This window comes from Oncorhynchus clarkii, chromosome 15 (assembly GCF_045791955.1).
Source record: "Oncorhynchus clarkii lewisi isolate Uvic-CL-2024 chromosome 15, UVic_Ocla_1.0, whole genome shotgun sequence".
Lineage (NCBI taxonomy): Eukaryota > Metazoa > Chordata > Actinopteri > Salmoniformes > Salmonidae > Oncorhynchus > Oncorhynchus clarkii.
In genome coordinates, this window is record NC_092161.1 from 38,166,273 (window position 1) to 38,193,031 (window position 26,759).

Below are 26,759 nucleotides of genomic sequence, written 5' to 3' on the forward strand. Positions count from 1 at the left end.
TCATTAACTGACTCCCATATGTTACTGGCCATTGGATATACAGTGCATTCGGAAAGTATTCAGACCCATTGACTTTTTACACATTTTGTTACGTTAGTCTTATTCTCAAATTGTTGAAATATGTGTTTTTCCTCATCAGTCTACTCACAATACCCCTTAATGACAAAGTGAAAACAGGTTTAGACATTTTTGCAAATGTATTCAAAATAAAAAATGGATACTTTATTTACATAGGCATTCAGACCCTTTGCTATGAGCCTCGAAATTCAGCTCAGGTGCATCATGTTTATGAGTAATCGGTGACCCAAAGGTCAGTCAGACAAAGCTCCAGAGTTCCTCTGTTGAGATGGGAGAACCTTCCAGAAGAACAACCTTCTCTGCAGCACAGGCCTTTATGGTAGTGGCCAGACGGAGGCCACTCCTGAGTAAAAGGCACCTGACAGCCTGCTTGGAGTTTGCCAAAAGGCACCTAAAAGACTCTCAGACCATAAGAAACAAGATTCTCTAGTCTGATGAAATAAAGATTGAACTCTTTGGCCTGAAAGACATGCGTCACGGCTGGAGGAAACCTGGCACCATACCTACGGTGCAGCGTGATGGTGGCAGCATCATGCTGTGGGGATGTTTTTCAGAGGCAGGGACTGGAAGTCTAGTCAGGATCGAGATAAAGATGAACAGAGCAAAGTACAGAGAGATCAATGATGAAAATCTGCTCCATTGCGCTCAGGACCTCAGACTGGGGCTAAGGTTCCCCTTCCAACAGGACAACCTTCCTAAGCACGCAGCCAAGACAACGTAGGAGTGGCTTTGGAACAAGTCTCTGACTGTCCTTGAGTGGTCCAGCCAGAGCCCGGACTTGAACCCGATCAAACATCTCTTGAAAGACCTGAAAATAGCTGTGCAGCGACACTCCCTATCCAACCCCACAGAGCTTGACAGGATCTGCAAAGAATGGAAGAAACTCCCCAAATTCATGTGTGCTTGTAGCGTCCTACCCAAGATTACTCGAGGCTGTGATCGCTGCCAAAGGTGCTTCAACAATTTACTGACTAAAGGGTCTGACTGTGTGATATTTCATGTATTTTTTATTTTTTATAAATGTGCAAAAAAAATCCCAAAACCTGTTTATTCTTTGTCATTATGGGGTATTGTGTGTAGATTTGAGGGGAAAAAACCCATTGTAATACATTTTAGAATAAGGCTGTAAGGTAACAAAATGTGGAAAAAGTCAAGGGGTCTGAATACTTTCTGAATGCACTGTAGCTATCAGATTTCAAACTGAACAGAGAACCTCCATCTGTGACTGACTAAAGATCTCCACAGGTTTCGCGCAAGGTGCTTGAAGTACTTGAATTTGGCACTCGAGAAAATATATTGTATTCCAAATTGTTTTGCTTGAAAATGACTTGAATTAAAATGAGAGGAGAACAGAAAATAAAGTGTTAATATGAAAAATATTTGAAAAATGTATAGGTCTTGAAAATGAATTTTCAGGCAGACTACCTACATAATTCACTTCTGATGTCCTTGCAGAAGCCACAAACCGAGAGCTAATTGACATTGGAACATGTTCCTTACACAGTATCCACAATGCGTTTCAAAATGTATTTGGCTCCATAGGGACATAGAGGGCACTTTAAGTGCTTTCTATAGACTGACGCACGACGTCCCTGCAAGACGAGATGATTTTGTGACAACCACAGGCTCCTCAGTTTTCCCCCAAAAGTTTTGTGGACACCTATAGGTACAAAAAAAACAGAGGTTGTAACTAAAGCCTTAGAGGGTTTGCCAAACCTAATAAAATCCTACAGAACACTGGCATGCATTACATTCACAACTGTAAAGGAAGCAATAGCAGGGAAACTTCACCCAGCAAAACATATTATTTTCATATTTGTAGCCAAACGCATTCAAGGGTACATACATTCCCATTCCTGGCAGCAGACTGGGCAGAACTATTGACTAATGTCATGAGCAGAGTCCTGAAAAGAGGTGACAGACACATTTACAACCCCCCTGAAACTTTTAAAATACACTGTGACAGAGGATGATGCTGTGGGTCCCTTCCAAAGATGACATTGGGTTTTCAACCTGTAAGGTGCTAAAAAAAAAGGCGGCTAGCAAAGTGAGTGAGAGGAGGATTTCTGAGTTTCAGAGTGACAAAAAGAAGTACCTCCTTGAGGAAGTTGATGCTAAAAACCCCATCACTCCAGTTTTGTGAGACAGGCTGTTTGTCTTGACCCACAACAGATGGCAAGGAATCCTGCAGCTTGTGAGTGCAAATTCAAAAGTCCTCTCAAGCTTACGTAATTAAATTGAAGCATGCCCAGTGGCAGTTGGAGTGCTTCATATCGCAGGAAGTTTTGAAACATCACTCCGTTTAGTGAGTAGGATCCGCCGAGGACTGCTCTGAGCACCTTTTTAGAGCGTCTGAAGGGTAAGGAGAACTACAGAGACCTGTGGCAAGCAACTCAAATTGTCCTTCTGCTCTCCCACTGACAGACCTTGGTAGACAGGGGGTAGTCAGTCAACTCCGCTCTCACTGTTGTAAACAAAAAGGAGCAGCCCTACACAGCACAGAGACCGGTGTATGATGCTGTAGAGAATGCAGTAGGACTGAAAAAGTCAACATAACGCACCAAGGATATCCTCCTGCAAGTCTGCAAGGCAGAAATATCAAGACTACCTGGATGCACAGCATGACCACAGGAAGGCAGAGAAAATACAATTGGTAGACAATGAGGACCTCAAATAAAAACAGATTCCTGGAAAAGGACATGGAACTCTTGCAGAGGCAGACCTCCTCAATGTCCAGCGAATGCAGTATCACGTTCAACAGCTTCAGAAGATCAATAGAAGATAAAAAGGCTGAGCTTGGACTGTTGTGAGCACATCACTCACACTAACTCAGTCACTCACTCTCTTCAATATACACTGAACAAAAATATAAACGCAATGTAAAGTGTTGGTCCCATGTTTCATGAGATTAAATAAAAGATTCGAGAACATTTCCATACGCACAAAAAAATTATTGTTGTGCACAAATTTGTTTACATCCCTGTGAGTGAGCATTTCTCCTTTGCTAAGATAACCCATCGACCTGAAAGGTGTGGCATATCAAGAAGCTTATTAAATAGCATGATCATTACACAGGTGTACCTTGTGCTGGGGGCAATAAAAGGCCACTAAAATGTGCAGTTTTATCACACAAGATAATGCCACAGATGTCTCAAGTTTTGAGGGAGCTTGCATTTGGCATGCTGACTGCAGGAATGCCCACCAGAGCTGTTGCCAGAGAATGTAATATTAATTTCTCTACCTTAAGCCACCTCCGTCGTTTTAGAGAGTTTGGCAGTACGTCTAACCGGCCTCACAACCTCAGACCACATGTATGAGGTTGTGTGGGCGAGCAGTTTTCTGATGTCAACATTGTGAACAGAGTGTCCCGTGGTGGTGGTGGGGTTATGGTATAGGCAGGCATAAGCTACAGACAACGAACACAATTGCATTTTATCAATGGCAATTTCAATGTACAGAGATACCTTGACGAGATCCTGAGGCCCATTGTCGTGCCATTCGTCCGCCGCCATCACCTTATGTTTCAGCATGATAATGCACAGCCCTATGTCGCAAGGATCGGTACACACTTCCCGTAAGCTGAAAATGTCCCACTTCCTCCATGGCCTGCATACTCGCCAGACATTGAGGATGAATGGGATGCTTTGGACGTGTACGACTGCGTGTTCCAGTTCCCGCCAATATCCAGCAACTTGAAGCCGTTGAAGAGGAGTGGGACAACATTCCACAGGCTACAATCAACAGCCTGATCAACTCTACGTGAAGGAGATGTGCTGTACTGCATGAGGCAAATGGTGGTCACACCAGATAATGACTGATTTTAAAGGTATCTGTGACCAACATATGCATATCTGTATTCCCAGTCATGTGATATCCATAGATTAGAGCCTCATTCATTCATTTACTGATTTCCTTATATGAACTGAACCTCAGTAAAATCTTTGAAATTGCTGCATTTATTTTGTTGTTCAGTGTAATTCAATTAACTTTATTGACATGGAAATGTTTTAGATTGTTGTTGAAATTAAATGGAATGTTTTCAGAGAGACAAAGGTCCTGTCTACCACTCTGAATGATGTATCAGGTGAGCTGTGATGTTGATCTTTGCGGTGTACACACTATGTTACATGTGTGCTATGCCCAAGGATGTGCTTTTTATTATTAACTGGGTGGTTTGAGCCATGAATGCTGATTGGCTGAAAGCCGTTGTATATCAGACCGTATACCACGGGTATGACAAAGCATGTATTTTTTACTGCTCTAATTACATTGGTAACCAGTTTATAATAGCAATAAGGCGCCTCGGTGGTTTGTGATATATGTCTACGGGTCGCGATATGTCGCGCAGAACAGCCCTTAGCAGTGAAAAATCGGCCATATACCAGACCTCCTCAAGCCTTATTGCTTAATTAGACAAAAGGTAGCTAGTTTTCTCACCTTCATCTACCATTTGCTTTCAAAGTCTTTATTTCAACCATTATCACTATTAGCTAAACACATTCCGTATTCTCATCTCTCTGATATATTGTTCAGACTGCCATCTGTTATATACCATTTCAATAATGCATCTAAATCCATCTCTCTCTCTCTCATATTAAATTAACTTTATTGACATGCATTTTTTTTTAGATTGTTGTAGAAAATGGTTCAACATGAAACATTTTGGTCTGTAACCTAAAATTAAAGGTTGTTTTATTGTCATTGAGTTTGTTTTACACAATCATGTTGATCTCACTGACTGATCCATAGCTCCATTTATGAATTTGAATTCACCAGAAACAGGTTGTTGTGACTTCAAAGATTATTGTGGCTACACTTTTTAAAATCAAGTCAAAGTTCATTTGTCACATGTACAACATGTGTAGGTAGACCTTACCATGACATGCTTGCTTCCAAGCCCTTAACCAACAGTGTAGTTCAAGAAAGAGTTAAGCATATTGTGATATCAATTAAACAATATTACATCAAATGAACACAATTGCATAGTTACTACACTATTTAGTAGCTATTAAGTAGTAGATTCCCAAATTCCCTATAGTAATACAATACGGCCATTGAGCTGGAATTGTGTAGTAATGCGAATAGGAAATGTTTTCACCAGTAGGCACGTCCCAAAACTGCTCATCACTTCTCAAATTACAACGTCATCACTACTGACGTACCACTCAAGTATGTAGTAATTAAGTATTGAAAGACGTGTTATTGGGTACGACTGAGGTAGTGATGAATAAAACACCTATATGTTAGGAAATATTACAAGTGGATGGTCCTTGAAAATAAATATTAGTGCTTGAAAATGTACTTGAAAGTCCTCGAATTGGTCTGTCTGTACGAACCCTGTCTCTATGACTGACTCTCCCCTGGCGCCGTCTGTCTCTGCCTTCCTTCTGGTCTCGCTCTCCCCTCCCCTACAGACATGGCTAACATGTACACCCTGCTGAGAGCCGTGTCCAGCGGCTTACCCCACATGATCCAGGAGCTCCAGATCCATATCCACGACGAGGGCCTCCGGGCCACCAGTAACCTCTCTCAGGAAAACGTACGTTTGTCTTTGTGTATCACTATACGTTGTCATTGTACGTTATCTGATTGTCATCATTGTAAATGTACAGCAGCACCCTGCTAATCCTTTTGTCTAAATGTATTGTTTTTGGACTTCAAACACTACATTGTTGCTGTGCATTATTAGTATGTATTATCAGTAGGCCTATGCATTATCAGATTACCATTATCACAAAGATAATATTCACAACTCACTACTAATTCTCCTGTTGTGTTGTTACCTCCTCAGATGCCAACCCTGTTTGTGGAGTCCGTGTTAGAGGTTCACAGTAAATTTGTTCAGCTCATTAACACAGTCCTGAATGGGGATCAGCACTTCATGAGCGCACTTGATAAGGTATTAATGTTGTGACTCCCTGGCTGGCAGGCTTAGAGGGGAAATCAGAATCTGGACACTAGGGACAGGTCAAGCCAGTAGGTGGCGCCAGTGAGTGGTGTTTGTGTTCACTATGGAATGTGGCTCCATATTGTTTCTCACAAGATTGTTCCTAAGGATTTTCATAAATTAAAACATAACTTTTAACTGTATTTATTAGTTGATGTCTTAAGCTGTGGATGTACTGAAACTGATGGGGGGGGGAATTACTGGTTTGTTTGATCCTCCCCAGGCTTTGACTTCAGTGGTTAACTACAGGGAGCCCAAATCCATCTGCAAAGCACCTGAACTGGTGAGTGTGAGACTCATTCATGACACCTGAGGTTAGGAAATGTGTGAGGGTATCAGATAAGGCCATAGTGATAAACTAAGTAAAAACCCTGTACACAGCAGTTCGTCTAGATCTCTACTACTTTATCTGTGGGTTTTTTCAACATTTGTTTTGAGGACCATGGTTATGTCTGACCTTGTGTTGTTTTTCCCTTTACCCATGTAGCTCGCTAAGTATTGTGACAATCTGCTGAAGAAGTCTGCAAAGGGAATGACAGAGAATGAGGTGGAGGACAAGCTGACTAGCTTCATCACCGTGTTCAAGTACATAGACGACAAGGACGTTTTTCAAAAGGTAGCCGATTGACCGGCATTAGCGTTATTACTCTCATTATCTAAAATGACCAGCGATATTGACAGCTAGTATGGCTGCTTTTTTATTCCTTCCAGACTGAATTTGGAATTCGCTAAAGAGCATTATCTAAAAATGTTTAAAAAAGTTTTTGGAGACTGAGATGTTGAATTGATGTCTTATGTTTTCTTCTTAACCATGTTGATGACTCACTCTCTTGCCCCCCCTCTCTCTTTCACTCTCTCTCCCACTCTGTCGCTTCTTTCTCTTTTGTACAGTTTTATGCAAGAATGTTAGCAAAGAGGTTAATACATGGGTTGTCCTTGTCCATGGACTCCGAGGAAGCCATGATCAACAAACTAAAGGTGAAGTAAGACTCCTTTCAACTTTAGCATGTGCAATTCAAGGTCTCTTATGCCTAAAGTAAGCATTTTCTAAACCAGAATGGCCCATATGGCAGGAGTATATCTCTTGTTTCTGTAGCATGAGGCAGAATGATGTGCAGGTACACCCTCTGGATACAACGCTATCAATGCCATTTATTAATGCCATAACTGAGCATCACTCTAAACTGTCAGTCTTTCCCTTTCATCTAGTATTCCACAGAACTTTCAAACGAAGCCCTGCAGCATGTGCTTCTAAATGTCTTATAGCTGTGTGACTCCACTGTACTCTAATGCGTCTGTCGCGTGTGATATTTGGCCGTAATGATGGACTTGTTTATTGTAGTGTTTGTACTGGTGCATGTCTTTCAGTCATTCATACATACATACACACACACACACATTCTCTCCCCCCACTACAGCAAGCATGCGGCTACGAGTTCACGAGCAAGCTCCACAGAATGTACACGGACATGAGCGTCAGCGCAGACCTGAATAACAAATTCAACAACTTCATCAAGACCCAGGAATCACCGGTTGACCTGGGAATCAGCTTCCAGATCTATGTATTACAGGTGAGAGGGGTTTAGAAGTCTCACATCAATTCATATATTTTTTGTCTTCAAATGTGTATAGTGCAGTTAGGGTAAGAAACAACATTAAAACAATAACAACCATACAACATGACATAGACATATACATTTTTTGTCCATTAAAATAACATCAAATTGATCAGAAATACAGTGTAGACAATGTTAAAGTTTTAAATGACTATTGTAGCTGGAAACGGCTGATTTTTAATGGAATATCTACATAGGCGTACAGAGGCCCATTATCAGCAACCATCACTCCTGTGTTCCAATGACACGTTGTGTTAGCTAATCCAAGTTTATTATTTTAAAAGGATAATTGATCATTAGAAAACCCAAATGCAACTGTAGTGCTGATTATAGAAGCAATAAAACTGTCCTTCTTTAGACTAGTTGAGTATCTGGAACATCAGCATCTGTGGGTTCGATTACAGGCTCAAAATGGCCAAAAACAAAGACCTTTCTTCTGATACTCGTCAGTCTATTCTTGTTCTGAGAAATGAAGGCTATTCCATGCGAGAAATTGCCAAGAAATCTTGTACAACCCTGTGTACTACTCCCTTCACCAAACAACTGTCTCTAACCAGAATAGAAAAAGGAGTGGGAGACCCTGGTGCACAACTGAGCAAGAGGACAAGTACATTAGGAGACGCCTCAAAACTCAGAAGTCCTCAACTGGCAACTTCATTAAATATTACCCGTCTCGACATCAACAGTGAAGAGGCGACTCTGGGATGCTGGCCTTCTAGGCAGAGTTCCTCTGTCCAGTGTCTGTGTTCCCCATCTTAATCTTTTATTTTTATTGGCCAGTCTGAGATATGGCTTTTTCTTTGCAACTGCCTAGAAGGCCAGCATCCTGGAGTCACCTCTTCACTGTTGACATTGAGACTGGTGTTTAGTGGGTACTATTTAATGAAGCTGCCAGTTGAGGACTTGTGAGGCAGTTTTCAGCTGTGCTAACATAATAGCAAAAGGGTTTTCAAATGTTCAATTAGCTTTTTAAAATAATAAACTTGGATTAGCTAGCACAGCGTGCCATTGGAACACAGGAGTGATGGTTGCTGATAACGGGCCTCTGTAGATATTCCATTAAATATCAGCCGTTTCCAACTACAATAGTCATTTACAACATTAACAATGTCTACACTGTATTTCTGATCAATTTGATGTTATTTTAATGGACAACAAATGTACTTTTCTTTCAGAAAAAAGGACATTTCTAAGTGACCCCAAACTTTTGAATGGTAGTATATATGATGGACAGCAAAGATATCAGTTAGTCATAAAATAGGAGCAATCATGTGCAAATGTGCAGTCGTCACCCATATTAATAGATATACCTTACTTTATGTGCAGGTTATGCAGGTTGATAGCTCAGCCATATTAATAGATAGACATTACTTTATGCGCAGGTTATGCAGGTTGATAGCTCAGCCATATTAATAGATAGACGTTACTTTATGTGCAAGTTAAGCAGGTTGATAGCTCAGCCATATTAATAGATAGACATTACTTTATGTGCAGGTTAAGCAGGTTGATAGCTCAGCCATATTAATAGATAGACATTACTTTATGCGCAGGTTATGCAGGTTGATAGCTCAGCCATATTAATAGATAGACGTTACTTTATGTGCAAGTTAAGCAGGTTGATAGCTCAGCCATATTAATAGATAGACATTACTTTATGCGCAGGTTATGCAGGTTGATAGCTCAGCCATATTAATAGATAGACATTACTTTATGTGCAAGTTAAGCAGGTTGATAGCTCAGCCATATTAATAGATAGACATTACTTTATGTGCAGGTTATGCAGGTTGATAGCTCAGCCATATTAATAGATAGACGTTACTTTATGTGCAAGTTAAGCAGGTTGATAGCTCAGCCATATTAATAGATAGACATTACTTTATGTGCAGGTTAAGCAGGTTGATAGCTCAGCCATATTAATAGATAGACATTACTTTATGTGCAGGTTAAGCAGGTTGATAGCTCAGCCATATTAATAGATAGACATTACTTGATGTGCAGGTTAAGCAGGTTGATAGCTCAGCCATATTAATAGATAGACATTACTTTATGTGCAGGTTAAGCAGGTTGATAGCTCAGCCATATTAATAGATAGACATTACTTTATGTGCAGGTTAAGCAGGTTGATAGCTCAGCCATATTAATAGATAGACATTACTTTATGTGCAGGTTAAGCAGGTTGATAGCTCAGCCATATTAATAGATATACATTACTTTATGTGCAGGTTAAGCAGGTTGATAGCTCAGCCATATTAATAGATAGACATTACTTTATGTGCAGGTTAAGCAGGTTGATAGCTCAGCCATATTAATAGATAGACATTACTTTATGTGCAGGTTAAGCAGGTTGATAGCTCAGCCATATTAATAGATAGACATTACTTTATGTGCAGGTTAAGCAGGTTGATAGCTCAGCCATATTAATAGATAGACATTACTTTATGTGCAGGTTAAGCAGGTTGATAGCTCAGCCATATTAATAGATAGACATTACTTTATGTGCAGGTTAAGCAGGTTGATAGCTCAGCCATATTAATAGATAGACATTACTTTATGTGCAGGTTAAGCAGGTTGATAGCTCAGCCATATTAATAGATAGACATTACTTTATGTGCAGGTTAAGCAGGTTGATAGCTCAGCCATATTAATAGATAGACATTACTTTATGTGCAGGTTAAGCAGGTTGATAGCTCAGCCGTACTAATAGATAGACTTTACTTTATGTGCAGGTTAAGCAGGTTGATAGCTCAGCCGTACTAATAGATAGACTTTACTTTATGTGCAGGTTAAGCAGGTTGATAGCATAAGAGAAAACGACACCCATCAAAGAAGTATCCAATGTATTGTTTTCCCATAATAAAGGTTGTTGACACTGGAGTGAAATCGGGTAATTGGGTAATTTTGTGTGGTTTTGTAGATAGTTTGAAGGTTAGGCACCTTCAGGCAGGTTTGCTGTGAGAACCTCAATGACAATGGTGGTGGAGATGTCTCACTGTGTGTGTTGTCTCGTTGCAGGCAGGAGCCTGGCCCCTCACACACATCTCTTCCTCCCCCTTTGCCATCCCACAGGAGCTGGAGAAGAGTGTACAGATGGTGAGTAGTGGTTCAGGAGACTTAGATGTGGTTGTTTGGAGAGGGCATGCCCATAGAAATAAAACCTTATTTCTGTGATTGCCCCAAGATTACACATAGCTATTCAACAAAACTGCATATCTTAATCTTATGTAATTCTAACATGATTATGTTTTTCTCTACAGTTTGAGTTGTTCTATAATCAGCACTTCAGTGGGAGGAAGTTGACTTGGCTGCACTATCTCTGCACAGGTATGTATGCGTGCTCGCACACACACACACGGCAGGTGATCGTAGTATAGAAAACCCAGTGCAAATTATGTGGAATTTTTTGTCAGCAGCAGTACTTTATTTTTCACTGAAACTGCTACTATATGAAGGTCCACTTGCTACTAGCTGAAATCACATCCATAGCTCGACAGAAGTAACGGGATGATTATTAAATCGTCTAAAATGGATTATGTCTGTATGCTCTGAAGTGTTTTATCCCAAATCATAGTGACACTATTACATGTTAGTGGAGAGGCTCTGATTCTAACTAACACTGAGCTGCACTTGGCACTACTACTGCACAATCCATGAAATCCCACAGCGTGGGGTAGCTCCCTCAAACTCCCTGTGATAACTCCCCCAAAGTTTACAACAGCATACATACTTCAGGTGCAATCCTGACACTGACACTGCAGTTAACACATTGGAATTAAATCCCTGTGTGCGTTTACAAGAATACCCAGTGAACACATTAGGATTGGGGATTACTTTAGTCTGATTTCTTCTTGGTTTTGCTTACACTTGAGAGCAGTTTTTTTTATATACAAATACAAACCTGTTATCAATAGGTGGTGTGGCGAATAAGATGGTGGTACAGCATTGGTGTGGTGGTGATGATGATGATTGGCTCCCTTCTCTCTTTAGGTGAGGTGAAGATGAACTATCTCTCCAAGCCCTATGTTGCCATGGTGACCACCTACCAGATGGCGGTGCTGCTGGCCTTCAACAACAGTGAGACGGTGTGTTACGAAACCAACATGTTTAGTGGAAATGGACTGTCTTAACTGTACCTTAAGCACTTAACTACCCCAATATCCTAACAGGTGGAAAAGGACTGTGTTAACTGTGCCCTAAGCACTTCAATTACTGTGCCCTAAGCACCGAACTAGTTCAATAACTGTGCCCTAAGCACTGAACTAGTTCAATAACTGTGCCCTAGGCACTGCACTTGTCAATAACTGTCCTAAGCACTGAACTAGTTCAATAACTGTGTCCTAAGCACTGAACTAGCTCAATAACCGTGCCCTAGGCACTGCACTTGTCAATAACTGTCCTAAGCACTGAACTAGCTCAATAACTGTGCCCTAAGCACTGAACTAGTTCAATAACTGTGCCCTAAGCACTGAACTAGCTCAATAACCGTGCCCTAGGCACTGAACTTGTCAATAACTGCCCTAAGCACTGAACTAGCTCAATAACTGTGCCCTAAGCACTGAACTAGCTCAATAACTCTGCCCTAGGCACTGAACTTGTCAATAACTGCCCTAAGCACTGAACTAGCTCAATAACTGTGCCCTAAGCACTGAACTAGCTCAATAACTGTGCCCTAAGCACTGAACTAGTTCAATAACTGTGCCCTTAAGCACTGAACGAGGTCTGTATCATATCCAAACAGGTGGGCTACAAGGAGCTCCAAGACTCCACCCAGATGAATGAGAAGGAGCTTCAGAAGACCATCAAGTCTCTGCTGGACGTCAAGATGCTTAACCACGACTCTCAAAAGGTCAGGGGTCAGATATCAGCAACCACAGAATCACCCGGAGACCCAGAGTCAGCAGTGTCTTCTTTAGTGGTTAGATGGATTTAAAAGTAGCTCATCTTGGCATTTTTATTATTTCTCATGGTGGATACTATGTATGTAACTATTTTCTTGTCTTCAGGAGGAAATCGACACTGAGTCCACATTTTCACTAAATATGAGTTTCACCAGTAAAAGAACAAAGTTCAAGATCACAACGTCAATGCAGAAAGACACACCACAGGTACATTACCCTACTGCACTGAGAGCTCAGACTGTATCCATCCAACAATGCAAACACCTATTCTCTGAAAGTGTCTGCCTCTGTTTAAACGTGTGTGTGTTTCTTCGACCTTGCAGGAGATGGAGCAGACGAGGAGTGCAGTGGACGAGGACCGCAAAATGTATTTACAAGCTGCTATAGTGAGAATCATGAAGGCACGCAAAGTGCTCAGACACAACGCCCTCATACAGGAGGTGAGTTCAACTCCTGTCATATTCCACAAACCCATGTAGAAATAGCAAACTATTTCACCCCAGGTCTGTACTGTACATATACATGGTGCTGAGAGGGAGAGATATCAAGGCTACAGGTTGAAGCAATGTGTGTGAATGGTACAGGCAAGTTACTGTTCAGATACAATACCTGCTAGTCCTGAGAGACCGGTTGAAACAAGGGAATGGAGAGATCCAAGGGTTTTCCTGAGGACAGAGCTATCACCTGACCAGTCGGACTACATCCTCCCTGGTTCAGGTCTCAAGTCTAGCCCCTGGCTCTCTTCCTCCTGTGTTGATGTTCTGGTGTGTTGTGTCAGGGAGGTAAATTCCTTCCTTGATGGGGAGATCTCTGAGGCCAGGACAGAACAGAGTGATGTCAGGAATGAGTGTCTCCCCTCTGGAATGATCTTCGAACATGCCTGGGGACTAGGAGAAGGCTGCAACACCTTTCTTTCTGCTGTCATCATCTATCTCACTCACTCACATACAGTGCCTTGTGAAAGTATTCGGCCCCCTTGAACTTTGCGACCTTTTGCCACATTTCAGGCTTCAAACATAAAGATATAAAACTGTATTTTTTTTGTGAAGAATCAACAACAAGTGGGACACAATCATGAAGTGGAACGACATTTATTGGATATTTAAAACTTTTTTAACAAATCAAAAACTGAAAAATTGGGCGTGCAAAATTATTCAGCCCCCTTAAGTTAATACTTTGTAGCGCCACCTTTTGCTGCGATTACAGCTGTAAGTCGCTTGGGGTATGTCTCTATCAGTTTTGCACCGAGAGACTGAATTTTTTTCCCATTCCTCCTTGCAAAACAGCTCGAGCTCAGTGAGGTTGGATGGAGAGCATTTGTGAACAGCAGTTTTCAGTTCTTTCCACAGATTCTCGATTGGATTCAGGTCTGGACTTTGACTTGGCCATTCTAACACCTGGATATGTTTATTTTTGAACCATTCCATTGTAGATTTTGCTTTATGTTTTGGATCATTGTCTTGTTGGAAGACAAATCTCCGTCCCAGTCTCAGGTCTTTTGCAGACTCCATCAGGTTTTCTTCCAGAATGGTCCTGTATTTGGCTCCATCCATCTTCCCATCAATTTTAACCATCTTCCCTGTCCCTGCTGAAGAAAAGCAGGCCCAAACCATGATGCTGCCACCACCATGTTTGACAGTGGGGATGGTGTGTTCAGGGTGATGACTGTGTTGCTTTTACGCCAAACATAACTTTTTGCATTGTTGCCAAAAAGTTCAATTTTGGTTTCATCTGACCAGAGCACCTTCTTCCACATGTTTGGTGTGTCTCCCAGGTGGCTTGTGGCAAACTTTAAACACTTTTTATGGATATCTTTAAGAAATGGCTTTCTTCTTGCCACTCTTCCATAAAGGCCAGATTTGTGCAATATACGACTGATTGTTGTCCTATGGACAGAGTCTCCCATCTCAGCCTTAGTTCTCTGCAGTTCATCCTGAGTTATCATGGGCCTCTTGGCTGCATCTCTGATCAGTCTTCTCCTTGTATGAGCTGAAAGTTTAGAGGGACGGCCAGGTCTTGATAGATTTGCAGTGGTCTGATACTCCTTCCATTTCAATATTATCGCTTGCACAGTGCTCCTTGGGATGTTTAAAGCTTGGGAAATCTTTTTGTATCCAAATCCGGCTTTAAACTTCTTCACAACAGTATCTCGGACCTGCCTGGTGTGTTCCTTGTTCTTCATGATGCTCTCTGCGCTTTTAACGGACCTCTGAGACTATCACAGTGCAGGTGCATTTATACGGAGACTTGATTACACACAGGTGGATTGTATTTATCTTCATTAGTCATTTAGGTCAACATTGGATCATTCAGAGATCCTCACTGAACTTCTGGAGAGAGTTTGCTGCACTGAAAGTAAAGGGGCTGAATAATTTTGCACGCCCAATTTTTCAGTTTTTGATTTGTTAAAAAAGTTTGAAATATCCAATAAATGTCGTTCCACTTCATGATTGTGTCCCACTTGTTGTTGATTCTTCACAAAAAAAGTACAGTTTTATACCTTTATGTTTGAAGCCTGAAATGTGGCAAAAGGTCGCAAAGTTCAAGGGGGCCGAATACTTTCGCAAGGCACTGTATATCCTGTCTCCCCAACAACACAACACACCTCCAACCACTATTTCCTTTTCCCACACTGTACTTTAATGGTTCAATATTTGTTATTTCTGTCAATGCAGAAAATTAGGACTGGATTAGTGGCGAACCCTCCCACCACATACACTCCCCTACATATACTCCAACATTTTGGATTTGAGATCAAATGTTTCATATGAGGTGACAGTACAGAATGTCACCTTGTATTTAAGGGTATTTTCGTTCATATCTGTTTTATCGTTTAGAAATTAAAGCACTATATATCTAGTCCCCCCATTTTGAAGGTGTCATAAGTATTTGGACAAATTCACTTATGTGTATTAAAGTAGTCAAAAGTGTAATGTTTGGTCCCATATTCCTAGCACACAATAGCTACATCAAGCTTGTGACTGTACAAACTTGTTGGATGTATTTGCAGTTTGTTTTGTTTTGGTTGTGTTCCGGATTATGTTGTGCCCAAATGGAAATGAGGAGAGCTTCCTGTCTAACAGAACACAGAGGGTGTTCTTTAATGGAAGCCTCTCCAACATAATCCAGGTAGAATCAGGCATTCCACAAGGCAGCTGTCAAGGTCCCTTTACTTTTTGCAATCTTTACTAATGACATGCTTTGAGTAAAGCCAGTGTGTCTATGTATGTGGATGACTCAACACTATACACGTCAGCTTCTACAGCAAGTGAAATCATTGCAACAGTTAACAAAGAGCTGCAGTTTCAGAATGGGTGACAAGAAATAGGTTAGTCCTAAATATTTCAAAAACTAAAAGCATTGTATTTTTTGACAAATCATTCACTAAACCCTAAACCTTAACAAAATATTCTAATGAATAATGTGGAAATTGAGCAAGTTGTGGTGACTAAACTGCTTGGAGTAACCCTGAATTGTAAATTGTCATGGTCAAAACATGTTGACACAACAGTAGCTAAGATGGGGAGATAATAAAGCACAGCTCTGCTGCCTTAACAACACTATCAACAAGGCAGGTCCTACATGCCCTAGTTTTTTCACACATAGACTACTGTCCAGTTATGTGGTCAGGTGCCACAAAGAGGGACTTACGAAAATTGCAATTGGCTCAGAACAGGGCAGCACGGCTGACCCTTAAATGTACTAAGAGAGCTAACATGAATATGTCAATCTCTCATGGCTCAAAGTAGAGGAGAGATTGACTTCATCACTACTTGTTTTTGTAATAAAGTGTTGACATGCTGAATGCACCGCGCTGTCTGTTTAAACTACTAGCACACAGCTCAGACACCCATTCATATCTCACAAGACATGCCACCAGAGGTCTCTTCACAATCCCCAAGTCCAGAACAGACTATGGGAGGCACACAGTACTGCATAGAGCCATGGCTACATGGAACTCTATTCCACCTCAGGTGCAAGCAGTATAATCAGATTTTTTTTAAATAGATAAATATTCACCTCATGGAACAGGGGGGACGGTGAAAAGACACACACACAGGCACATACACATGGATTTTTGTATTGTAGATACACTGTATATACAAAAGTATGTGGACACCCCTTCAAGTTAGTGGATTCGGCTATTTCAGCCACACCCGTTACTGATAGGAGTATAGAATCGAGCACACAGACATGCAATCACCATAGACAAACATTGTCAGTAGAATGGCCTTACAGAATAGTTCAGTGACTTTCAAAGTGACACCGTCATAGGATGCCACCTTTCCAACAAGTCAGTTAAACAAATTTCTGCCCTGCTAGAGCTGCCCTGGTCAACTGTAAGTGCTGTTATTGTGAAGTGGAAATGTCTAGAAGCAACAACAGCTCACTCGCTACGTGGTAGGCCACACAAGCTCACAAAACTGGACCGGCGAGTCCTGAAGCCCGTAAAAATCGTCTGTCCTCGGTTGCAACACTCACTACCGCGTTTCAAACTGCCTCTGGAAGCAACGTCAACTGTTCGTCGGGAGCTTCATGAAATAGGTTTCCATGGCTTAGCAGCCTCACACAAGCCTAAGATCTCTTGTGGCTGAATGGAAGAAAGTTCCCGCAGCAATGTTTTAACATCTAGTGGAAAGCCTTCCTAGAAGAGTGGAGGCTGTTATAGCAGCAAAGGGGAGACCAACTCCATATTAATGCCAATTATTTTGCATTGAGATGTTCGATGAGCAGGTGTCCACATACCTTTGGTCATGTAGTGTATGTGGTAGTAGATTAGTGGCCTGAGGGCACACAATGTGTTGTGAAAAGCGTTGTGAAATGTCATGTAATAACACTTTTTTTTCTTTCTCTATTGTATGTACTTTCCTAAATGTAGCTGAACCCCAGGAAGAGTAGCTCCTGCTTTGATATCAGCTAATGGGGATCCTTAATAAATATAAAGTCACTTTTTGTAAATATAAATAGAAAATGTTTCTGGACACTTATACAGTAATGTGGATGCTACCATGATTACGGATAATCAGGAATTGTGAGAAAGTTACAGTGGCACAAAGATCATACCCCCAAGACATGCTAACTTCTCACCATTACCAATAACGGGAGGTTAGCATTTTTGGGGGGGGTATGATATTTATACCTCTTAATCATCATTATTCACGATTCTACCAACAACAGAGTAACACGGGCAGTTAATTTCTCTCTTTCTGTCTGTCCATTTCTTCCCTCAGGTCATCAACCAGTCCAAAGCCAGATTTAACCCCAGTATCAGCATGATCAAGAAGTGCATTGAGGTGCTCATTGACAAGCAGTACATTGAGCGGAGCCAGAGCTCTGCAGACGAGTACAGCTATGTGGCATAATGGAGGAATAATGGCGTATAAGGCCCCCTACCCCAACCAACCGCAGGTTAAGCAAAGAACGACAGAGACCATTCTTCTTCATATATTTTTGGGCTGTTGCTGTCTCACGTGCTCCCGTAGGGAGGGAGGGATGAAGCAGGACTATGTGCCTCCATCTTGGAAACAAACAAAACAAGTCACCCCAGACAGCCACCGAAACACGACACCTTCTGACCCCCCCCCCCCTTCTGATTTTATGCTGTTTACATCACCCACCAGTGCCACGCACCGTTGCGTCAATGAAAATGCCTATAGCTATCCGTGTGCAAAGCTGATAATACATTTTTTGTTGACTTAACCGAAAACAAAGAAGAATGGAAAAAGAGCGAGTGAGCTGTGACATTGACGGAAATGTTGGAGACTAGACGTGGAAAACCATGCTTTCTTTTCTCACATTTACAGTTTTCTTTTTTTATGTATCGAAGTTAGAAAACAATATTGTAATAAAACCGGTATACTGATAATTGTATCTACTTTCAAATGTAAAGAACAAACAAATTGAGGTGACAAACATGGTCCTGCTGCTTGTCAAATAAATAAATAAAAACACTGAGGGATTTTGGGAAATATTTTAAAGGATTGTGTATGTGTTAGTGTAGCCTCTGCTTCCAGGCCTCGCTCATGTTGTGGTAGAGGCTAGTGTCAGTGTGATGAGAAACTTAGGGGATGAATGGAATGTCTATTTTCATTACAAAAGCCTACCTCTAGGTGGGGTGCAAGATGACCCATTGTTATGAATAATTATGGAGTTACACGTTGTTATGTAACTTACAATGCTGCATTCTTGTATTCCAATGATGTTGACTGCCTGTTTGTTCATGCATGAGACAAGACCAGGGTCCACTGGTTACAACACCTTATACCAACCAGGAGCTGTACAAAACTCTGCCCAGGATCAGTGAGAAGATCAACGGGCGTAATGTCTCAAGCATATTGGAGAAGGAATGCTAGGATCAGGTAACTCCTGTGCATTAAATCCTATTCATTATGATCTAAAAGACTAAACTGATCCTAGTTGAGCACACCTACTGTGAGATGCTTGATACATATAGGGCCAGGAGGCTGAGATTTGCTGGTCACTGTTTCAACCGTCCTGAGCAAGGCACAAGCAGTCATACTTTGGGTACCTTCTAATGGGCTCCAGAGTGGTGCAGCAGTCTAAGGCAGTGCATGTCAGTGCAAGAGGCATCCCTATATTCCCTGGTTCGAATCCAGGCCCTATCACGTCCGGCTTTGATTGGGAGTCCCATAGGGCGGCACACAATTGGCCCAGCGTCGTCCTGGTTTGGCCATGGTAGGCCGTCATTGTAAATAAGAATTTGTTCTTAACTGACTTGCCTAGTTAAATAAAATAAAAACTTATAATGAGACAAGACCTGGGAGATCACATGAAACATGCGTGGATAACATCTGCCGATACACTGGTCTGAGAACAACAGAGAACTATTGCATGACATCCCATAAGCAAGTAAGCACATTACTTTATATTAAGCTTACAACTCTATACAAGTATATGTACTTTCACATGATTTCACAGCCATGTAAATCCATAGATTAGGACCTAATGAATTTATTTGATTTGACTGATTTCCTTATACTGTAACTCAGTAAAATCATTGCTGCGTTTATATGTGTGTTCAGTATAAATATCACCCATTTGGAGAAATTCATTATGGATATATAGCTAATAGAATTGGATTTTGTATTCAGGAAGTCCAATGTTGTTTTTTTTCTCCCTTAAATCTGATGAATCAGCAGTGAGCTCTGTACTCCAGCACTTTGGATTTGAAATGATACAATGACTATGGGGTTGAAGTGCAGACTGTCAGCTTTAATTTGAGGGTATTTTCATCTATATCAGGTAATCCATTTACAAATTACAGCAATTTTTGGTCCCCCCTTTTTAGGGGACCAAAGGTATTGGGACAAATGAAATTACAGTGTGTATTAGAGTAGTAACTACATCAAGCTTGTGACTCTGAACATTTGTTGGATGCATTTGCTGTTTGTTTTGGTTGCGTTTCAGATAATTGTGTGCCCAATATAAATCAATGGTAAATAATGTACAGTATATTGTCATTTTGCCATACCTCTCTGTTGTTCATCCAAAGTGAAGGAGTACAGAGCCAAAACAACAACAACAGTTTCACTGTGCCAATACTTTTGGAGCTCACGGAATACTGCATACTGCAGGAGAGGTGAAATATTTACAGGAGCTTAAACAATTTGGGGAACACTTTATTTGACACCTAGCGTCATACCATGTTATGACACGGTCATATGTCATAATAGCTGACAACCTGTCATAAAATGGTTATAACACTGTCATGACGCATACAGTTGAAGTCAGATGTTTACACACACCTTAGCCAAATACATTTAAACTTAGTTTTCACAATTCCTGACATTTGATCCTTGTGAAAATTCCCAATTTTAGGTCAGTTAGGATCACCACTTTATTTTAAGAATTTGAAATGTCAGAATAATAGTAGAGAGAATTATTTATTTCAGCTTTTATTTCTTTCATCCCATTCCTAGTGGGTTAGAAGTTTACATACACTCCATTAGTATTTGGTAGCATTGCCTTTAAATTGTTTCACTTGGGTCAAACATTTTGGGTAGCCTTCCACAAGCTTCCCACAATAGGTCGGGTGAATTTTGGCCCGTTCCTCCTGACAGAGCTGGTGTAACTGAGTCAGGTTTGTAGGCCTCTTTGCTCGCACACGCTTTTTCAGTTCTGCCCACAAACGTTCTATAGGATTGAGGTCAGGGTTTGTGATGGCCACTCCAATACCTTGACTTTGTTGTCCTTAAGCCATTTTGCCACAACTTTGGAAGTATGCTTGGGGTCATTGTCCATTTGGAAGACCCATTTGCGACCAAGCTTTATCTTCCTGACTGATGTCTTGAGATGTTGCTTTAATATATTCACATAATTTTGCTCCCTCATGCTGCCATCTATTTTGTGAAGTGCACCAGTCCCTCCTGCAGCAAAGCACCCCCACAACATGGTGCTGCCACCCCCGTGCTTTCTGGTTGGGATGGTGTTCTTTGGCTTGCAAACCTCCCCCTTTTTCCTCCAAACATAACGATGGTAATTATGGCCAAACAGTTCTATTTTTGTTTCATCAGACCAGAGGTCTGGCTTTTTTATGGAGGTTTTGGAGCAGTGGCTTCTTCCTAGCTGAGCGGCCTTTCAGGTTATGTTGATATAGGACTCGTTTTACTGTGGATATAGATACTTTTGTAGCTGTTTCCTCCAGCATCTTCACAAGGTCCTTTGCTGCTGATCTGGGATTGATTTGCACTTTTCGCACCAAAGTACGTTAATCTCTAGAAGACAGAACGCTTCTCCTTCCTGAGCGGTATGACGGCTGCGTGGTCCCATGGTGTTTATACTTGCGTACTATTGTTTGTACAGATGAACGTGGTATCTTCAGGCGTTTGGAAATTGTTCCCAAGGATGAACCAGACTTGTGTAGGTCTAAAACATTTTTATGAGGTCTTGGCTGATGTATTTAGATTTTCCTAAGATGTCAAGCAGAGAGGCGTGAAGGTAGGCCTTGAAATACATCCACAGGTACACCTCCAATTGACTAAAATTATGTCAATTAGCTTATCGGAAGCTTCTAAAGCCATGACATAATTTTACGAAAGTTTCCAAGCTGTTTAAAGGCACAGTCAACTTAGTGTATGTGAACTTCTGACCCACTGGAATTGTGATACAGTGAATTGTAAGTGAAATAATCTGTCTGTAAACAATTGTTGGAATAATGTCTTGTGTCATGCACAAAGTAGATGTCCTAACCGACTTGCCAAAACTATAGTTTGTTATCAAGAAATTTGTGGAGTGGTAGAAAAATGAGTTTTAATGACTCCAACCTAAGTGTATGTAAACCTCCGACTTCAACTGTACACTACATGTAAGAAGTCCCCATCCTTTACGTTGTGGATGAATTATGAACAATTCTGAAAGTTTTTTTGTTAAAATATGAATGGATTTTAGGAGCCATAAGAGATCATTGTCTCCTATAAACTTTGAACAGTAAGTAGCCACGCCCCGAGTGAGGTCAGAGAGAGTGTCAGCCTGATGGAACCGGCCCTTTCGACCAGAGTGCATGAAAGGATTGGTAAAGAAATTAACATTTAGACCAGGAAAGATGGGGAGCTGCAGCTCACTTCTAATGTGGTTTGAACTCTGAACAACAGAGAAACACCTTTTGTACAATCAGGGCCTTACAAGCATGCCGCTGAAAAGTCGAACACCCTTCCTAAGGAGGGCTGGTTCCAACAGAGATCCACAGCGAACAAAGGCATTTTTAAGGTAAATATTTTATTGATTTGTTATTCAAAACGGTCAGTCGTTCATGTGCAAAGTATATGATTACTGTGAAAGTAGTTCCTAAAATGTATCAACGATAAGTGTCTCTTTCTTTCTCCCCCCCCCCCCCCATGTCATTGTGTAAGAAGCAGCCATATGTTGTGTCAGTCCGCTAGGAACCTTTTCCTAATGTATTAAGTGTGTATGTTTATCCTGTGTTATCATTTAGTTAGCTAGTAAGTAAATAATTAAATCAATTTGTGTAGTACTGAATGTAGTACTGAAGTAAGGCTGAGGTTTTTGCAGATGCAGGAGGTTACGACTGTTCGGAGTGATGATATGATACGAGGTTATGATTTATACATGGACTGTTTTGTGGATGTGATAGGTAAAGTTTAATTCGGGAGTTGGTAACTCTTTAAACACCCACTCTCGTGGTGCCCCAAATTCCTAATGAGTTAATTGTTACATGATTAATTTAATCGGGTAACAATTAAACATGGTTAGTTGATTCAATAAATAACAGACATCAGATTAATGAAAGTAAAGTCCCAACAGAGCCAAAGGAAGAAAAGATGGGGGGATTGGAGACTCACTGAGAGAAAGTAGAAGGGGCTATTTTCTCTCTCTTGCTGTCTAAGTCTCCAATCCCCCTGCCTGCCTCCCTTGCTCCATCCCTCCCTTCATGTGTGGAGGGGGAGAGAGAGGGTGAGAGAAGGAGGGGTAGACAACTGTCTTGTCCACCATCATGCAAAAGCTCCTCTTTATCCGGGGAGAAAATCCACTGGGATTGACAGATCCTGAGACAGAAAGAGGGATGAATAGAAGCCTGAGGAAGAAGAATATGGAGCACTGGGAGACTGAGGGAGAGTGTGTGTGTCTGCTAAGGATTACACTATTACCGTGAAACAGTAACCAAAAGTTATGGATGAATACTGAACAGCTGATTGAAGACGGGACAGCCGGGCATTCTTGTGGTTGAGTCTCTTTTTGTGGTAACACGGACTCTTAAGTGGTTAAACTTTGTTGCTCCTTGCTGAAACAAGTAAACAAGTATTCGGTTGCCTTGGCAACTCTCCCCTCCCTGCAGCAGCACAAATAGAAATATAATGAATAGAACAGGCTTGGAACCTCTAACCCTGGCAAATTGACTGGTAAACTCATGGGTGTCATACTTAGGCTGTTAGTTTGATTTGTACACACACACGCATCTATTTAGAATACACTAACTAGCCCCCATTCAATGGTGTCTTCAGACATGGACAAAACTTCCCCTCTGAGGGACGATGTGATATCCATTCTTCTTTCAGCTAAAATACATTGTTCTGCCAGGAGATTTGGTTGTTTTATGACCATGGTTTTAAAATCAGGCCAAGTTACTGGGCTTTCCTTTCAAGGGGCACTCAGTAGATTTGGGCACATAGGTGTTTATGATGTGCCTAGCATGACAGCTTGCTTCGACTTTGCCATTTCACCAAATGATTCCTGACAATGTGCCTGTATAACTAGTGCTTTAAACCAGACCTGGAATTCGACACTACTGATGAAAACACACACCCATACATTTACACACACAAACACACACACACACACACACACACACACACACACACACGCATAGCCCCATCCCCACACACTTCCCTGTACACACTCCCCCACTGCTCTCTCTCTGTGTCATGCTAGGATGTTTGTCTTTGTTGACAGCTGTCAGGGCTAGTCTATCTCTAGTGTCTAAACATTTTGCCAAACGGCCCTAATAGCTGCCAGCGTGGACTCCCTGGGCCAGCCCTGCAACACCGAGAGGCTGATTTAGGTCAGGCACTGCCCAGGGGGACCTAAACAGAGGCGACATAGCCAGGCCCCCTGCTGGGATGGGGCTCCCCGTTACCTCCCCTCCTCCGTTACCCCCCACTCCCGGGGGCCCCAGGGCTTTCCAGGACCTGCTAAGATAACAGGCCCCGTCTCCTACTATGGGCATATGGGACAGATATTGGACTGATACACACCACAGGCCCATTGATTTACTGACACAGAGGAGAGGCTGGATTCTCGTCTTGTGGCCCTGAATGCATGACTCTGAGGTGTTTTAATTTTATGTCTGATGGAATAGTTGTCTGTGTCACACATACATTGGGATTGTATTTGCTGAAGTCAGAGATGTTTTAGACTTTGTGCAAGCATATCCATCAGATTTTTGCATGTTCTAATCTGACATGGTTGATTATAGTTGTTATACCTTTTCTGAGGAGGGCGCCATTGGCTTTTCTTATAGTCTTCCAGTCCAATGACAAATATTCAAAGATAGTTTCTCTCTTAAACAATATGATTTTTTCAGGGAATTTTCTGAATTTGGTTTGCTAATCCTTGAATCTAGAAACATCCAATGTCAAATGTCACTATTCTTTACTACACCTGACCTTTTACACATGTGTAAAGCAACCAGCGAGCAACCATTTTTGCATGCCAATTAGGCCTTTAAGTTACTGGTAGGTCTCAAGTGGCCATACACCATGAAGCACTCTCTCTGTGTCATCTTCCACTTCAATGGTTCTCTGAAACCTTCTCTGTGTAATTCCTCCCCTCCCTCTGCCTCAAAGTCGCTCCAAGGTTGGTGCTTCAAATTGCCTCTCAAATTGCTTCATGAGAAGAGCCTTGCCACAGCCTCAGCCTGGGTCTTAAACTAAGTTAATATATTAGATCTAATATGATTTAGGCCTAGCCGGTATGCATGCCTCAGGTGCTGCAGTAGCGGTGCGTGGGTAAAATCACTGGGGAAGCCAGTTGCATGTAACAGACAAATATTTTTTTTTCTGACATTTTTAGACCACTAAACAACTATTGATTCAGAACCACATTTACCGCAAGTCACAAAGAAAACAGGAGCTGCCTCAACTAATTCCAGCACCATTTCAACTTCAACATCAACAAATCACCTCTGCCTAGTCTAATACAGTGACAACTAAAAGATACCAAAAACAATTTAGTACAATCAACATAAGCTAAATATGATGTGGCTGTCCATGGTTCTGATTTCTGTTTGTACGCTTGTGCTTTTGCGTGCACTTGCGTTCGTGCAAGTAGAAAACCTGTTGACTCACCCTACTTGTAGAGAAACGCCAATGCCACCCTCCTTTCTTTCATGTTGATGAAACGGACTATCACTCTATCATAAAGTGCACGCTTTTATTTTATGTTGTCCTAGGCTACTGGGCTAAAATACTTGCTAGCTAGCCTAACTTCAATTCCACGACTCAATTTTGTTGCTCCCAACCTATAGACAGAAACTAAAACAGGAAACGCCCGTGCTCATGTCTGTTCAACGCTGGTCCGACCAATCGGATTCCACGCTTCATCAATAACATTGATGAATACGCTGATTCGGTGAGGGAGTTTATTAGCAAGTGCATCGGTGATGTTGTACCCACAGTGACTATTAAAACCTTCCCCAACCAGAAACCGTGGATTGTTGGCAGCATTCGCGCAAAACTGAAAGCGCAAACCACTGCTTTTAATCAGGGCAAGGCGCCCAGAAACATGACCGAATACAAACAGTGTAGCTATTCCCTCCGCAAGGCAATCAAACAAGCTAAGCGTCAGTATAGAGACAAAGTAGAGTCGCAATTCAACGGCTCAGACACGAGAGGTATGTGGCAGGGTCTACAGTCAATCACGGACTACAAAAAGAAAACCAGCCCCGTCGCGGACCACGATGTCTTGCTCCCAGACAAACTAAACAACTTCTTTGCTCGCTTTGAGGACAATACGGCATCCCTAGCCACGTCCTCAGAGCATGCGCAGACCAGCTGGCTGGTGTGTTTTTCGGACATATTCAATCAATCCTTATCCCAGTCTGCTGTTCTCATGTTCTTCAAGAGGGCCACCATTGTTCTTGTTCCCAAGAAAGCTAAGGTAACTGAGCTAAATGACTATCGCCCCGTAGCACTCACATCTGTCATCATGTCAAGGACCATATCACATCCACCCTACCTGACACCCTAGACCCACTCCAATTTGCTTACCGCCCCAATAGGTCCACAGACGACGCAATCGCAATCACACTGCACACTGCCCTTTCCCATCTGGACAAGAGGAATACATATGTAAGAATGCGGTTCATTATCTACAGCTCAGTATTTAACACCATAGTACCCTCCGAACTCGTCATTAAGCTCAAGACCCTGGGTCTCGACCCCGCCCTGTGAAACTGGGTCCTGGACTTCCTGACAGGCTGCTCCCAGGTGGTGAGGGTAGGAAACAACATCTCCACCCCGCTGATCCTCAATACTGGGGCCCCACAAGGGTGCGTTCTCAGGCCTCTCCTGTGCTTCCTGTTCACCCATGACTGCGTGGCCATGCACGCCTCCAACTCAATCATCAAGTTTGCAGACGACACTACAGTGGTAGGCTTGATTACCAACAACAACGAGATGGCCTACAGGGAGGAGGTGAGGGCCCTCGGAGTGTGGTGTCAGGAAAATAACCTCACACTCAATGTCAACA

The 26,759-nt window shown here is 41.8% G+C and overlaps 1 protein-coding gene across 8 annotated transcripts in view; it reads left to right on the forward strand.

Annotated features, from left to right (window-relative positions):
* LOC139367243 (cullin-2) overlaps window positions 1–18,487 on the forward strand; it is a 40,556-nt gene extending 22,069 nt beyond the window's left edge. For 4 of the 8 annotated variants that reach the window (XM_071105477.1, XM_071105479.1, XM_071105478.1 and 1 more), the window contains exons 10-22: window positions 5,493–5,617; window positions 5,870–5,977; window positions 6,249–6,308; window positions 6,513–6,641; window positions 6,917–7,003; window positions 7,444–7,596; window positions 10,654–10,731; window positions 10,896–10,962; window positions 11,626–11,720; window positions 12,377–12,553; window positions 12,642–12,743; window positions 12,860–12,976; window positions 17,768–18,487. In XM_071105477.1, the coding sequence (XP_070961578.1) occupies window positions 5,493–5,617; window positions 5,870–5,977; window positions 6,249–6,308; window positions 6,513–6,641; window positions 6,917–7,003; window positions 7,444–7,596; window positions 10,654–10,731; window positions 10,896–10,962; window positions 11,626–11,720; window positions 12,377–12,553; window positions 12,642–12,743; window positions 12,860–12,976; window positions 17,768–17,899 (1,430 nt within the window). In that variant the 3' untranslated portion in view covers window positions 17,900–18,487. The remainder of the gene's footprint in view (window positions 1–5,492; window positions 5,618–5,869; window positions 5,978–6,248; window positions 6,309–6,512; window positions 6,642–6,916; window positions 7,004–7,443; window positions 7,597–10,653; window positions 10,732–10,895; window positions 10,963–11,625; window positions 11,721–12,376; window positions 12,554–12,641; window positions 12,744–12,859; window positions 12,977–17,767) is intronic. The other 4 variants (XM_071105482.1, XM_071105484.1, XM_071105485.1 and 1 more) reach the window with 1 other exon arrangement.
* The last annotated feature ends 8,272 nt before the right edge of the window (window positions 18,488–26,759 follow it).